The sequence below is a fragment of the Acyrthosiphon pisum genome, chromosome A1, assembly GCF_005508785.2.
Source record: "Acyrthosiphon pisum isolate AL4f chromosome A1, pea_aphid_22Mar2018_4r6ur, whole genome shotgun sequence".
In the NCBI taxonomy this organism is placed as follows: domain Eukaryota; kingdom Metazoa; phylum Arthropoda; class Insecta; order Hemiptera; family Aphididae; genus Acyrthosiphon; species Acyrthosiphon pisum.
The window spans coordinates 142,421,688-142,438,543 of NC_042494.1; the positions used below are offsets into that span (position 1 = coordinate 142,421,688).

Genomic DNA, 16,856 nt, shown 5'->3' on the forward strand with positions numbered 1-16,856 from the left:
TCCTAGTATATTGTTTCAAAGGCAGATGAAAAATATTAAAAATCGTTAGTCACAGTTTTTTTTTATAAACATTTAAAATTCAAAAAATGACAAAATATGGAAAAATCACGAAAATTTGCAAATTATTTCGAGTTAGAAATTCATAAAAATTTTTCTTTTTAAATCTAAGATATGAAAATGTAATACAAGATTCCTTATAAGATTGTCTACCTTTATCAAACAAAAAATATCTATTAGGAAGTCAAATTAAATTTTTATGATCGTTTGAAATTCAAATTTTTACAACAATGGATATTCACATGATTTCTCATGTAGCGATTTCCTTATTTTGTTGTAATTCAAAAACGAATAACTGCAGATAAATGAAAATTTTACTGAATGTTTATATTAGCATTTCCTATACACCATACAATTTTGAAAATATTTTGACTCTTTTTGAGCTGTTAACGTACATTTTCAGTTTTAAATTTTTTTAGTTTTTTTTTCTATAAATATCAATAAAGTTTTATCTGTTGGGCCAAAAGTGTATAAATTTAATACAAAGCTCCTGATATATTGTTACAATATTAATTGAAAAATATTAAAAATACATAGGCACAATTTTTTTTTATAAGCATTTAAAGATCGAATTTTGAAAAAAATTTATCAAATTTTAATTATTTATTAAAATATTATTAATTAGCATAGTATTATTAGATCTAATTTAATAATGTGATTTTTTAAAAAAATTTAGAACACTGCTATTTCTCAAGATACTACTTACAAATTATGTCACATGGGGATTGAACAACATTTTAAACCAATCTTAGATGAAATGTTGATTGAAAGAGTAGTTGGAACAAATAATCACGAATTTATAAAAACGGTAATATTTTAGACAAATTGAAATAATAAATAATCGTATTGTATGATATCCAGTTTAAGTTTTTTGATTTTACTAAATTATAGTACATTGCGGAGGAAATGAAGAATAATGGTTGGGCAGTAGAACTAGATGAATTCATAGCTTCCACACCAAAAGGCGTGTACAATATGACTAACGTTGTGGCTACTCTAAACCCCATGGCTGATCGGTATATAGTTATTGCATGCCATTATGATTCAAAACTAATGGATTTTTATTTTGTCGGCGCTACTGATTCAGCAGTGCCCTGTGCTATGATGTTATACATGGCAGAATCATTAAACCAACGACTTGAAGCCTTTAAAAATACTGTAAGTTAACATACAAATTAAAAATAAAACTATTATAGGTAATACATTATTTTTAACCATACATATCAACAATTATTTATCAACTTTTAAATTAATATCTATGTGATTTATGCCGAGTTGAATAAACAATCACATTTAATGCATCAATAACGAGCTGATGGTCCCTTAAACATGATTTTGTGGCCTATAATTGGTCCATTAAATTTTATTAAACCATTAAATTAATACATTTTTTGTACTACTCGGCACTAGTTTAAAAATTGTTATAGGTATATCTAATGAAATTATTATTTCATTTAGATCTTATCTTTGTTATTAATATTCAACTGTAACTAATGTACATGATTGGTATTAATATAGCATAAATAGTAAACTCTCGTTTATCCGCGGATCAGAGTGACACTGCGACCGGAAGTAATCGTATACTGTGGTTAATCTGGTAAATGACTGGAAAAAAAGACTTTTTGAAACAAAAATCTTATAAATGATTAAAAATAAAAAAAAATCGAACTTTATAACCATGTACAAAAATCACTAAAAACAAAAGAAATAATTTTACTTCCAAAAGTATATTACTATTCTGTAGCAGTGCGCAAAGATTAAAGAAACGATAGCGTTGTAGCACAGCTTGGCACCAAAATCAAAAAACAATTGATTATTTTACTGTTCAGGTTCATTTGGAATAGTTACTAAATTAGTTATTCATGTTACTAAATAATATACTTTTGTAAATTAAATTATTTCTTTCTTTTAAGTAGTTCTTGTGTACCGTAGTTTTTTAAGGTTTTTATTTTATATTTTTTTATTGATTAAGTTTAATAGGAAAAGCATGGGTAGACCTACTAAACACGTTGCTCGTATGAGACAGCAAAAATAAGTTGCATAAATAAATTAAATAAAAGAAATTCATTTGAAGATTAATGTGAAAAGAAATTTGGATAATAGATCTAGGTAAAGTAAAGACCAGCATGAAAAAGACAAGTAAGCTCTAAAACAAAAACTTAGAAAATAGTGATTATTGTTTTAGTTTGATACGCGAGCATTTATTATATAAAAGTAAACGCCAAAACAGAGAAGTAGCTCATCGCTTGATTTAATATGTGTGTGCTTATAGAATGAATCCTTTAAAGATGGCTGATGGAAATTGATTTTTCTGATTTGGATAGCAAATAGCAATAGTTCATTAAATAGACCATACAACAAGAGACAGCAATGATAAGGTTACACAATGTACCTAGCTAATGCATTATAACAGAAATATTCAACTTCTTTGGTTAGCATAGAATATTAACTAGATTCAATTTATTCACCAATTTTTAAGTACCTATTAATAGCCTATTGAGTGTCCCATTGTTGAGAAAATGCCTGTTTTGTTTATTTCAACAAAAGAAACAAATAGATTTATAAATATATATTGTAAATTAGAACATAGTATTTATTAGGAAATGCTTATGTTGAGGGTTCCATTCTCCATCTCTGGAGGTGTGAAGGTTTTCATACATTTTCATCAAAGTATATGGGACCACCCTAAAGATGTATCATGTTCATTAAAAAAAGAATAGTCTCAATTGATTTATAAATCTTTACTGTAAACTAAATCATTGTACTTATCTCAAGTGATTAGCTGTTAGTTGATAAGTTTTGCTCTTTCTCTCTAAGTTTTCACCCTGGATATTATGGATTATAAAAAAATAATCGTAAAAATAAGTTCAAGAATGATGATGTTATGAGTGAACATACATTATACATACTTCTCCTTTTTTGAAGTTGGTTAATAATATGTATTTGTAAAGTGTAATGATAGTATTGTATACAAATTATACTATTATTTATGTATGTATGTCATATGTGATAATATATGTAATCCCGTGGATAATAGAGAGTTTACTGTTTACTCTTATTTTTTCACAGAGAATAATAAATTAATATTCAATTAACCAAAAGTAAGTATTCAAATTCAGAAAAGTTAGTCTTTCAAAACTGTTAAGAGCTAATTCATTATTTTTATACAGGAAATAGAAAAGCTTATAATATTTATGCTACATGTATTTCTTTCTTTAAAAGGCAAACTAATATATGAGTAATTTTAAATTATAGTATTCTACATACTCACAATTTGCATAAAAATTGAAATATCGTAAAAACAAAACATTCGTTTAAACACAGATACTGTTCTTAGCTTTAAGCTTGATGATAGTTTGGTCAATTCACTCTAATAAATTAAAGTTAATTCCATATTATGGTTCTATTGAACACAAATGTTCTATGCTGCGCCTGGTTCAGAGCTCATGCCATTATAGGAAAGTCCGTGAAGCCTTGTAAAAATAAAAAGTATTAACTTAGCATGTAGTAGGTACTTAGTTTTATTCTAGAAATAAATTAGATATAATAATTAATTGATATTTTAGTGTAACTTATAATATATTGTAAAATAATTTAGCCTTTAAGCTTGATGATGGTATTTTTCGATGGGGAAGAAGCTTTTGAGGAATGGTCAGATTCAGATTCTCTTTACGGTTCCCGACATTTAGCTTCAAAGATGGAAAATACCAAATTTCTACATAATGGTCGACAATTAAATCAATTATATAGAATTGTAAGTTATGCAGAGTCTTCATAACTTTATTAATTAGTATGTAATTAAACATTTTATTACTCTAATATTATTATTTTTTTTTCAGGAATTTTTAATGCTACTAGATTTGTTGGGCACAAAGAATCCAAAATTCTATAACTATTTTTTAGAAACTGCTGACCTATATCGATCTTTGATAAAATCTGAAACAATCTTAAACAAAACTGGTTGTCTGATTGAACATACTGATACCTATTTCCGTCCAATGTCTGCATTTGTTAAAATTGATGATGATCATATTCCATTTTATCAAAGAGGTAAATAATAAAATTAATATACATCTCTAAATTTGTATGTTATAATCAGATATTTGTTTTGTAGGAATTGAAGTAGTCCATATGATTCCAAATCCATTTCCAAAAGTTTGGCATAAGAAAAGTGATAATAAAGATGCATTGCACATGCCAACAATACTGAACTTAATAAAAATTGTTCAAGTATTTATAGTTAGTTATTTGGAAACGCAGTGAAAAATGTTTTTTTTTTCTTTCTTCCTAGTATCTCATTTATAAATTAAAAAGAAAATTTAGCCAAGCTAAAATTGAGATTTTTTTTATATTTTTTGACTGTTGATTTTGTTTTTACTGATTTTTCCAAATTATACAATCACAATATTATATACATAATATTATATACTTCTTATCTGTATGATTGTTGGAAATTAAAATATTATTATAAAACTTTTTTTTTTATTAAGCTTTGCCGACCTATTTTTAAATTACAAATACTTGAATATTACATTCATTTTTAATTTGGTGTAATTTAGATGTTTCTTAGATGCATTGCTGTTGCCACATATTGGTAGAGATTACTCTGATGATCGTTTTAGCATCAAGTAAAATTAACTCTGTTAGAATAAGAGTCTTAGAGGATGTAATTGTTGTCTTAGATTTTAACTTAGTGAGCTATTGAGGATGACTGCTTTGTGTATGAGTATTTTTTATAGAGTCCGGAGCATAAGAAACTTATATAAATCCTTCAGCTATGTAGATAGAACTACAATTTGGTGGTCTCAGACTCTCAGCATGGTTTCATGGTCATAGAATACTACAGCTACTCGAACACGGTTATCCATTTTTATTCGTTGGTGTGTATTTTAGTGAAATCGAGAAGTTTGAATATGATTGATTGAAGTAGTTGTTTATATATTATGGGTATGGTGTTTTTCTTAGGGAATTCACTAATTGCTCTGTTGAGGTTAGATGTTTGATTTCCAGCGGGGCCAGAGTGGTTTCATTTCTTATAACATGTAGGTAAGAACATAAGCGTGCGCAGTGATGGGCGGTAACGAATAATTTGTACTATTGAATAATATTCGATTATTCGTCCAAACTATCGAATAATAATTTGCATGACCGAATAACGAATTAAAATGAAAATTATTCGAATAATTTGTCATCAAATAATATTATTCGTTTCAAATTTAATTATTCAAATAATTAATTGGATAAAAATTAATTGAATAATTCGGCATCAAATAATATTATTTGTTTCAAATATAATTATTCAAATAATTAATTGAATAAAAATTTGAATAAGAGAAGTTACAAAATTATTATTATAAGTTAGGTATAACTTATGAGTAATGAGTAATATTAGTAATTAGATATATTTATCAATCATTATTGTTGATATTCGATCATCCATAAACATTTTAGCGTAACTTTTTTAGTAGATAGTATCATTGATTATGAGTTGTATTATAAGTTGTAATCGCTGTTAATTGTAAATGTAGACTCTTCTTGAACCCAATTAATTAAGGATTTCAAACGATTCAATATTGTATAGTAATTAGTTTTTATTCAACTAACAATTATTAATTTATTTTTGAATATCTTTAATTATTTGAATAAAAATTATTCGAATAAGAAATACTCGAATAATTTTCGTAATCGAATAATAAATTTGAATGATTTGTCGATTATTCGAATAACTTATTTGGAAAAACTATGGAATAATTCGATAGTTATTATTCGTTTCCGCCCATCACTAAGCGTGCGTAGAATTTCTGGCAGGGTAGTCATACATAAATACATTAACACACACACATATTACGTATATATAATATTCATATTCTCACCTAAGTTACAAAAACTAATTTGGATGGGGTAACCTTATTTAACTACATTTATCGTGGTAAAAAATTAATTTATGATTGACTATCAATTATCATAATAATAACATTGAATGTTGAGGGGGGCCGGGGGGAGTTTGCAAAGTAGTCAAGTGCCTACCATGACTATCCCGTGCGCACGCTTATGGGTAAGAATGCAAAATATTTTCTAGTACTTCTTTGATTTGCTTCAGTACTTTGAGGTTATTTTGTGTTTGTCTTTTGGTGAGAAGCATAATATTTTGGGTTCTTTTGATGTTAAGTGAGTGCTACACTTGCAATATTATGAATACTTAATACTGGAATTAAGGCTGGAGTGGAATGCTCCAGTGGTCAGTCTGATTCCGGCTGTTATGAACGATATTGATAATTTTTAAAGCCGATGCTTTGGTATTTGTGATTAGAAATTAATTATATTCGATTTTTGATAAAATGAGGGCTGCTTTAAAACTATTATTAGTAATTTATCAGTCACAATATCTATAATAGTAGTATACTATTATGGGTAAAATAACTTGTAATAATAATAGTTCCTATATAATGAACTATTCAGTTACTTGAAATTTTAATATTAGTAAATAAATATATTTTTTTTTTTTAAATAGGTAACTGCTCTGCTGTACAGTAGGTGTCGAGTGTACATATTCATTGAGTAGGTCACTGGAATGGATATGCTAAATTTGAATTGAATGATAAATCATTGTATATAAATTCTGAGATAAGATAGTCTAAATTTTTTTTAAGCAAGATTACCCAACAGTTATTTTAATTGTAATATTACAATTATAATTATTAATGTTAGTATTATTTTTTTTGGCAATTTTATTTTTGACCTCCCATAGTACAAACTAGATACAATTTGCTAAACAACTTCAAAGTAAAAAATCGAAAATGTTTTCTATAGTAAAAAGTGTCTTTAGACAAAAAAATAAAATAAAAAAACATATCATTGCTTCACTCAAAATCTAAAATGTACAACAACAAATTATATCAATAAATGACAGATTTATTGCGATAGTTGACATAATAGAGCAACGCCTCTCATTATCCAGTGTTCTGGCTGTTTAATTGTTGGTATCCATAAAGCAATAACAAAGTTAGTTGAATGCCCTGTAGTAGATAATGTGCCTTTTCTTTCAGCCGTTTTGTACATTGGACACAAATAAACAGTGTCAAATTTCAAATCTTCTTTTTTTATTGGTATCATGTGAATTATTGGCATTCTGGAGTATAGTTGTTTTGCCTTACACTCTTTAAGACTTGATTTTTTATTACTCCACCTCGCCCCATCCAAAAATAGTCCATAAACATAAACACCATTTTCAGGTGCTGAACTTACTATCATTTTTCTGTCCATGATCTAGAAACATAGTTTTATGTATACAATCAAATTTAAAAAATAATATTACCAGTAGCCAGTAAGTAATTAAAAAGTTAAGGAATCGCTAAACTCCATTGTTGCACAGTGTATTTATTTTATATTTATTTGTTTATAATTTATAATATATACAGAAAATATGGAAGAGTAGCCATTGACAGATAATATAATGAGTATCATAATTCATAAGCTATTTAATAACTTTTAAATTTGTATACCTATGCTATTATTCATTAATCAGATGCATCTAATTTATTAGAAACACATCTTTCACAACTCACAAGTATTAGAGATCAGCTACTATAACCCTAGTTTACTGTACTACTAATTTAAACAAATGTATACCCACATTGTACATTTTTATTATTTATTACGCTAATAATTGCCTAGCTTGCATTTAGCATGATTTTCAAAGCAATATTTAAGCTTTGGCTGATGGTTGGCAATGAAAGCCAAAAAAACTAATTGGTACTTTCCTGTTATACGAGACTACCATGTTTTTTGACAACATCACAATCCTGTTATCTAAGACTACCAAAATAATTATACTTTCCTTTTTTACGAGACTACGGCTATTATCGCGACTACCACCCAACCACAGAATAGATGAAATCTATTCATCTATTCTGTGACCCAACTACCCAAGACTACCTCCGTTATCGCGACTACCTATCTTAGCTCATAGACTTATAATATATAATATATATTATAAGTCTATGTCTTAGCTGATATTATAGCCGAACGATATCCATAATCTGCGATTATATTTATTATATTATAATATAATATAATACAATATAATGATCTATCTATCATATAATGATAGATATATTATATCTATCATTACGTATATTATTAGATTTTGTAATTGGTGTTTTCCACGGCAAATTTTGTACATTACGAATATTATGTACTTATTTTTTAACTTTATTTAATTTTTTTTTATATAATTAGAACGTGGCCATTCCCACAATACATAAATTATTTGTTATTTTATTTGTGGATTTACCATTTTATATTTTTATTATTATTATTTTATTATTTTCCGTACCCCGCGGAAAATTGGCATTTTGGCGTGTAAAATACATTACAAATAATTAGGTACTATGTATTTAAATTTTTTCTTTATTTCATTCTGGACATCCCTACAATACATATCATTAAAAATATATCAAAGAAGGCAAGAAAAATTAGGTAGTCTAGTAACAGGAAAGTGCCTTTTTGGTATTCTTAGATAACAGGATTGTGATGTTTCACCAAATAAGAGCGGTAGTCGCGATAACGGAGGTAGTCTTGGGTCGTAGTCGCGATAACAGCCATAGTCTCGTATAACAGGAAAGTACCAATTGATTAAATTAATTAGTATGGTTTGACTGAACCGGACAAAAATCAATTGGCGACTTGATTATTTTTATTTAAGTATATGCACCTGTAAACCTGTTGAATTATTTAAGACAAATTTTAGCTTAACGCCTATCACTTACATGGATGAGCAGTATCTTAAATGCATTATTTATTCCTAGATACTTTCTTTGGTGTATCTTGTATCTTTTTTTATATTTTTGTTGAGTTAAGATACTAGAAAGTTGATGCTAATGAAGGATCCTACATTTTTTTAATAGTATAACAAAACAAAAAACTAATAATTTAAGTAACTAACCAAATAAGTTTTTAAATTCACCAAATACCTATTGTTTCTATAGCTGATTGATGGAATCACAAAGTTAACTGTAAAACAAGTTGGTACCTATAAAAACAAAAGACTGCACTTTTTATAGAACAGATTATTTCTGAATAAATGTGTAAATAAAAACAATACCTACTAAGTTTAATAAATAATATTGAAGTTTTTAACATTTTAACAAATTGTAAAACATTTAAATAATTTAAGTACCTACCTAGTACCTACCTACTTATTGAAAAAAAATGTATCTTGTATCTAAAGGTAAGCATTGATGTGTCATTGATCTGTATGTACCTCTCTAGAAAATAAGAGAGAAAGTATATCGCCCATTTATTCTTTATAATACCCATTACCTTTTTGATATTATTTTCTTATATTTAATGTTTAGGCCGCGGTGGGGACTACCACCACAGTTTATAAATTATAATACACTATTACCAAATTAAGATTCTGAACCTGTAAGAGAGCTATTGGTCTTATAACTAGGTTTAAAAGTCTTTGTTATTGAGTTTTGTCCTAAAATATGCTTGTAAATTTAAAATCTTGCTGATTACCTTATAGTCAAAGGTCAACAAATCTATAGGTATTTGAAACTTTCTTGCAAAATTTTGTTGGGATCCTGTTAAAAATGCTTGTGTAAAATAGAAGCCGGATATCCAAAATGAATTTGGAGTACCATGAATGTACCATTTCTAAAAAAAGAAATTGTATTTTCATTCAAAGTGATAAATGATAATTAGGTAATAATCATTGAGTAAATATTCAATTTACTTGCCTGTAAAAATGCCATACGCTGCAAAAAATCTTTAATATAACTTCCCAATGGTTTTAGCGATGGATATGAACTGTTAGCCCAGACCACTGGAATTTTGCTTACTAAGATACTGTGATAAACTTCTTCTAGTTCGTTAGACATTAAAATTAATCCTAGACATAAAATAATAATAAAGTTTCATACTTAATCAAAAATAAAAATGTGTAAATATTAAAGCTAAGCACAATATTGATTTTTGATATTATTTTACTTTAAATAGTAGAAAATACAATATTGTTATTGATAGGTATAACTTAATATTTTTAAATGTTTAATAAGAAAGAAATTGTTGATTTAGGTATCTTGTTTTCCTTGTAGGTATCTACCAGAAGGCAGAAATATAAAAGATATAAGAATGGGTATTAACTATTAGGTATATTCTATTGGATTAGGTATAGAATGTATTTTTATTTTATTTTTAATAAAAATAACGGAGAAACCAAATTAACAAGGCTGGGCATTAACGAGTTAAAAATTAAAATTAAGTTAAAACGTTAAGTTAATTTTAATTAAGTTAATTAACTCGTTACTTTTTTTTTCAAATTAACTTTTAACTTAATAAGTTACTTTTTTTTCAAGATTAACGTGTTAACTTTAAGTTAATTTTATTTAAAAAATATCTAAAGTAAGTTAATTTTCGTCCGAAGAATAATGCAAATTTTTTAATGTGTTTTTAGTTTGATGTACCTATCATTTTAAATTTCCCCAGTAATTTTCTTGGACGTAAAGAAAAACGGAACTTTTCTCCTTTACGGGACACCCCTTTTTTTGGGTTTTTTTTTGGGGGGACTTAGTCATTTTTTGGGTAAAAAAAATGTTGGTGAAATCAGAATTTGGCGCACGAAGTTATTCTCGAAGTTATAGAAAATTGAAGTTTTAACTTTATATAATAACCCTTAAATACCTATAATGCTTGATTTCTCGCTCGGACATTAAAATCGAAAATATCCCCATATTTGGTGTGTAAACCAACACGGGTGAACATAGGTTTTCAAAAATATTGTATTTAAAGTATACGTTAATTGCAAGCGTGGCCACTCGCTCGCTACGCTCGCTCGGACATTAAAATCGAAAAAATCCCCCTATTTGCTGTGTAAACCACCACTAGGCCACAACTGGGCCCGCTTGGAGACGCGACATTTATAAGTTATTAAACGTATTATATACTAACTTTGAAGTGTCATAACTTCGAAACTAAGTCTGAGCCCCAAATTCTGACTTCACCATCGTCTTCAGCGTACTTAACTACATATGTATCAAAAAAAAAAAAAAAGGTGTCCCGTAAAGTAGAAATATACCAGAAAAACTATCTAACAAACCATATTATGGGTCTGGAATTTTTATTTTTGCAAATTAGCAAATTTTAACTTAACACTAAGTTAAGTTACTTTTTTTTTAAATTTAACTTTTAACTTAACGAGTTAACGAAAAAAAATACGAGTAACTTTTAACTTAACTTAACTTAATTATTTTAAAATAACTTAACGAGTTAAAAAAAATCGTTAACTTGCCTAGCCTTGAAAATTAATGTACAATATTTTTAAATGTACATATATATTATAAATTTAAGAAATAATTAAAAAAATATTCAATACGCACCTAAATCAAATTAAATAGTAGGTATCTATCGTAAATATCAAGTTTAGCAGTAGGTACCTTTAACACTTCTCTGTAAGTTTGTCAGGCTAAATTTAATGACGTCCAATAGTTTGTTAAACCGACCCATTTCTTGCACCAGAACTGTATTCATAGACTGATTGTAAGTGGTAGGATATTTTTCAAGAGCGAGTGTAACGTCGAATTTGTTTGGCAATTTGTTAAGGATGTCTGTGGAAAATGTTAAAATCAGATCTTCGGACGATCCACCTTCGCCACCGGTAGTTTTCGAATCCTAAAATCCACAAAACTTGGCTATAAACTATTATATTATATCAATTATTTCTATCTGGTTAAGTTAGGTAATATTATATTCAAATATAAAATGAGACATTCTCATCATAGTGAAACGCATTATTGGGGAATTTATTATACGGGTAGTTATGATTTAGTAATATAATTTATAAACATACTGAAAGAAGATACATGCTCGCGATGCACATTTTTGGGGGTCTTAGGCCTTAGCACCAAAAACAGAAAGTTCTAGACCCCTTCTGATTGCGTAAGATCCAAGACCCCCCCCCACGGCTTAAACCGATGTTAAAAATAGCTATATGATATAAGCGCCAAATTTGCAAAAATGACATATCATTTGCGCCAAAATTTGTAGGACATACCTAAGCGCTAATCTAATATTATATAGGTAGTTAATTAAAAATTTCGATCTTGACAAAAATTGTCCATAAATATAATAGAAATTAATTATAATTATAAAATTATAAATTTAATAAATTGGTTGACTTTTTCGATCTTATAAAAATTGTGAATAATAAATTGTTAAAATATAATATATAGTAAAATTATAAATTTAATATCTATTATCTAATATCTATTAGCCGTGGCACACAGGTTTCTTGGATTTTGGAGCTTTGGTACAATACAAATTTGGTGCTTTCTAAGATACGACTTTTTTTTCTTATCTTATTTTGGCGCTTAATGCCTTCCACCGGTTAAAAATGTTAGCCCCACTGAAATTTTGTTGGATTTCCGTCAATGTGTACGTCCCGTTTAAAACGGGATTGTCCCTTTTTTAGTATTTTATTATCTTTCATGTGACCATGTCCTGTTAAACTTCTAATGGGGGAGCTTTTTATCCCGCTTTTAGTAGATAGTCCATTTATCTCCATGTAATTATAATTATATAATATGTGCATAAATATTAATAGGTATTTGTGAAAAACCGCAAACCGGTATCTGGGTAATAGGTATACACAAAAACATAGTTTTTATATTTTTAAACTTGGTGAGTTGGTAAAATATTAATAACTAATAAGAAATAACCACATACCTAGTTAATACTTAATAGTTAATAGTTAGTACTATAGTAGTTAATATTCCAAATTATAATTATTTATAAATCAAGTATGGAATCCTCTATAGATTTATCCACAACAGACTTTAAGTTAAGTATGGTATATATAATATCAACTATCATTATTTATTAGGGCATACGTAAACTGCGCCCAAATTACCTTTATTTTTGTAAACTACGCCCGAATTTTTATCTACCTATGTTAAAAAGGTATAATGTACACTGCGCCCGAATTTATTTGGTAGATGTATATATAAGTGAAGAAGCTCGCAGTATTCATCTGAAATATGGGCTCAAGCATCAGCAGAATCAACTTTCACAGAATATTTTCATTTTCTTAGAAAAGTTAAATGAAGTTCAAATAGAAAGACATATATCCAACTAAATAATATAAATCAACCCTTTAAGATACCAAAATTCTAAAACAAAAAATAAACGCAAAATGTTACAACATTTAATTAATAAATATAATAGTGGTCAATGATCATATTCAATTGATAAATATGTATCAACAATATTTTATTTTTTTTGTCCTAATATTGTACTTTTTGAGATTATATATATTTTTTAATTTTTAGTTTAACGAATTAAATATAAATTAAATACTGTAATATTTTTATATTAGTAATTCTGTAATTCTGTAATTTTGCAAAAATATAGCTGTTAAATTTTAAAAGTTTAGCCGGGCGCAGTTTACATAATATGTCACATTTTTACATTTGATAAAAACTCGGGCGCAGTTTACATATTATTACATTTTTACACTTGATAAGAAATCGGGCGCATGCTTACATGTATTATTTTGTGTTAACCTGTACCTTGGGCGCAGTTTACAATCGCTGATTTATTAGATTGTTTCCATTATACCTACCTACATAACTTTTTCAATTCTTTAGAAAAAAAACCAGGGCTTGAAACCGATTGAAATAATTTCGGTTTCGGTTTCGATTTTGTATACCGGTTTTTAATTTTTTCGATTTCGGATTCAAATTTTCAATACCGGCATTAGAGAATTTCGGTTTCGGTTTCGGTTTCGACTTTGTATACCGGTTTTGAAATTTTACAATTTCGGTTTCAACTTAGTAATACCGGTATTAAGAAATTTCGGTTTCGGTTTCGGTTTTGAATACCGGTTTCTAAATTTTTCGGTTTCAACTTAGCAATATAGGTATTTAGAAATTTCGGTTTCGGTTTCGGTTTTGTATACCAGTTTCTAAAATATTTTCAGGGGGCTGTGACGACACGTCCATACAATTATCATTGTTTGTTCCTTATTGTCATTGTCATATATAGTATTTGCTAGTAACTATAATTTATATCATCACTATTAATAAAGCAACTAATAATTTTGCGAATAATGAAATAATTATCAACATTTTAATCATGATCTCAATTTTATTATGAGTATTCATTATGCGTATTAAATGAATTTACGTACTTAAAAACACGTAAATTAAAAAAAAAATAACGGTTTCCTATTTTTTCAGATTTCGGTTTTGAATTTAATACTGGTTTCAAATTTTTTTCGGTTTCGGTTTTAAGTTATATAATACCGGTATCCAATTTTTTCAAGTTTCGGTTTTGACTTTGATACCTGTACCTATCCATTTTTTTTCGGTTTCGTTTTTGATTACGGTTTCGGTTTCGGTTTTAAAACGGTTTATACCGGTTTCTGAAATCGGTTTCAAGCCCTGAAAAAAATCATTTTTTCATTCAATTTTTCAGGAATAAAACCAGTTTTTTATCAAAACCATTTTTTTCCGGAAATTTTAAATGAAACCAAATTTTCCCAATTTTTCCGAAAAAAGTGGAAAAAACCCGGGTTTTTTTCGGAAATTTTGATCCCTCAAAAATATCAAAATCTTTATACCATTTGTTTGCCCCGTTTTTAATTTTTATAATTAATATGGTCGATGGCCGCGGCTCCGCTAAATTATTAAGTAGATCGGTTTCGTGCTTAGATAATAGATTAAAAGATTTCAATTTCAAATTTATTTGATACTTACGTTATTAAATTGAATTTTTTCCCATAAATCCTAAGGTATAATAGCAGCATAATAAAATAAAATAAATAACACAAATATACAATGGTTACCGCAAAATATTGTCTATATACTATAACTAATAACTATATAATGTAGGTAATAAATAATAGTTAATAATGTTGTTTAATTGTCTTTATAAATACATGAACAATCTTACAGATTAATAGTTAATTAATAATATTAATTTTACTTACAACTCTGTCCTATATGTGGCAATTAAAATTATTTTTAAAACAAAAATTATAAATAATTACATATGAATAAATTAAATTATTAACTATATTAATTTATTTACTTGTGTCTTAAGAACGGAATGGAGAATTAATTCGCTTTCTTGACGCTCTCTAATGAGATCAGCATTTTCATGCAGACCAAAAATCTCAGGTTTTGTGATCAACGGAAATCCTTGAATGTGTTCTAAGATTTGATCGTATTCTTTTAAATCAGGACAGCAATAAACTCCTATAGAATAACACAAGTACACTCGTGTATACCATGCATATTAGATAACAATAGGTAGATAGTTTGCGTCACATTTAAATGTAATAATTTTATTGTCTTACCACTTACCAGCCTTATCAAACTTGAAATTGCTCGTTTTAATAACCGATTTCGTGTAGAATTTGCGTAGACACGTGGTCAGACAACGACGATCCCAATCGTCCGTTACACGTCCACCGTAGTTGCATTCACCGGTAAGATAACGCAAGGCATCGAACTGGACATTGGGATATTCGTTCAGAAAATTCTGTAATTGTACTACACTGATTCTAAGGTCAGTTTCGTTGAACTCGTACAGTCTGTTCCATCCGATTGGACCGTAATTGCGACGCTCTTGAACCAAAGCATGAAAGAAGCACAAGCTGAAAATGAGTTTCTTAAAACGTACACTTTGCACTTTACAGCCCTCGAAAAATTCTTCATTTGTTATCGGATCACTAGTAAATGATCTGAAATGTGCGTGTTAAATATAACAGTTAAAATAACACAAATATTTAATAATAATAGGTACCTATATGGCTATATAATATTATCTAGACATCTAGTATAATTTATACCTATGTATATTAGCCCGAAGTCCTTTTGGCGGTTCATTAGTCATCTTAACGCTATTTTGAAGCACAGACACAGAAAAATATTCCACGGGATAAGATGTTAACCAGAGTCTAAACTCAGAATTGGTATGTTCAACCGAAAAACTTTCACAAATCTAAATAGGTACATATATAGATAAGTATAAAATAATTACTGAGATTAAACGAAACAAACTGACAGCCACTGTTATTATTAAATTATTTTTATTTTTTTATTTTTTTCTGTGGGTAGGTATACTGTAGGTTTTTGTGAACACGTGTGTTTTTTGGGTTTGGCAGAATTTCAATTGGGCCTGAAACCTGTAGGTTTCTGCCATACCCGGTCGGGGGATGGCGGCCTCTCTCTCCAGTCTGCCCGGAGAGAAGAGCCACCCGTGACCGAGATTTAAACCAGCGACGGTGCGCGTCGCAACCGATGCCTTAGTCCGCTCGGCCACTCCGTCCCCCTATAATAATATTTTTTCTTATAAATAGTCATCAACTCATAAGTCATTTCAATATAACTTTAAATTGATAATATACATGATAAAGTTATGAATTAAATTTTTTATTTAACAATTGATTAACCTTTTCAAGTTCAGGCATCCAACTCTTAGCTAAATGACAATTTTGCAACAATACCCAATTGCCTGTTCTTGTTGCTTCTTCAATTAATCTAGTAGCTATAGGGCCTTGACACTGACCTAATGACAATGATGTTAAACGATAACCAAAGCCCTGAAAATAATAGCCACTTAAATTAAATTATGAAGTGTATACAATTATTAATCAATTTAGTACTTATGACTCATAAGTTATGATAATATTTTACTTACGAATGCTTAATACCTACTAGTAATAAAGATTTCAAATAAATTTAAATTAAAATTCAAAATCAACTTTTTTCAGAATTATTTTAGATTTAGAGCGA

At 28.1% G+C, this 16,856-nt stretch overlaps 2 protein-coding genes across 3 annotated transcripts in view; one reads left to right on the plus strand and one right to left on the minus strand.

The window, feature by feature from the left end:
- Positions 1-4,530, plus strand: part of LOC100163689 (glutaminyl-peptide cyclotransferase) — a 9,035-nt gene extending 4,505 nt beyond the window's left edge. The window contains exons 2-6 of the mRNA XM_001950932.5: positions 734-865; positions 949-1,215; positions 3,656-3,811; positions 3,897-4,107; positions 4,172-4,530. Of these exons, the coding sequence (XP_001950967.1) occupies positions 734-865; positions 949-1,215; positions 3,656-3,811; positions 3,897-4,107; positions 4,172-4,320 (915 nt within the window). The 3' untranslated portion in view covers positions 4,321-4,530. The remainder of the gene's footprint in view (positions 1-733; positions 866-948; positions 1,216-3,655; positions 3,812-3,896; positions 4,108-4,171) is intronic.
- A 2,304-nt stretch (positions 4,531-6,834) lies between these two features.
- Positions 6,835-16,732, minus strand: LOC100159578 (dynein heavy chain 12, axonemal-like). 2 transcript variants are annotated; one of them, XM_016807848.2, is made up of 10 exons: positions 16,514-16,732; positions 15,911-16,062; positions 15,423-15,802; positions 15,148-15,314; positions 15,047-15,055; positions 14,814-14,843; positions 11,496-11,730; positions 9,801-9,952; positions 9,580-9,717; positions 6,835-7,323 (listed from the first exon to the last, which is right to left on the minus strand). In XM_016807848.2, exons 1-10 carry the CDS (start codon positions 16,529-16,531, stop codon positions 6,970-6,972), a joined length of 1,635 nt encoding a protein of 544 aa, XP_016663337.2. In that variant the 5' UTR covers positions 16,532-16,732; the 3' UTR covers positions 6,835-6,969. The 2 variants fall into 2 exon arrangements, with proteins under 2 accessions (XP_016663337.2, XP_029344342.1); XM_029488482.1 differs by lacking the exons at positions 14,814-14,843; positions 15,047-15,055 and having other exon boundaries at positions 16,514-16,730.
- Between the last annotated feature and the right edge of the window lie 124 nt (positions 16,733-16,856).

Bases quoted from the DNA above. Each gene is read 5' to 3' on its own strand.
- LOC100159578 (XM_016807848.2), bottom strand. The intron at 15,315-15,422 runs GTAAGTGGTAAG...GTTATTCTATAG, and splicing joins TTTCAAGTTTGATAAGGCTG to GAGTTTATTGCTGTCCTGAT. The intron at 9,718-9,800 runs GCAAGTAAATTG...TTCTTTTTTTAG, and splicing joins AGCGTATGGCATTTTTACAG to AAATGGTACATTCATGGTAC.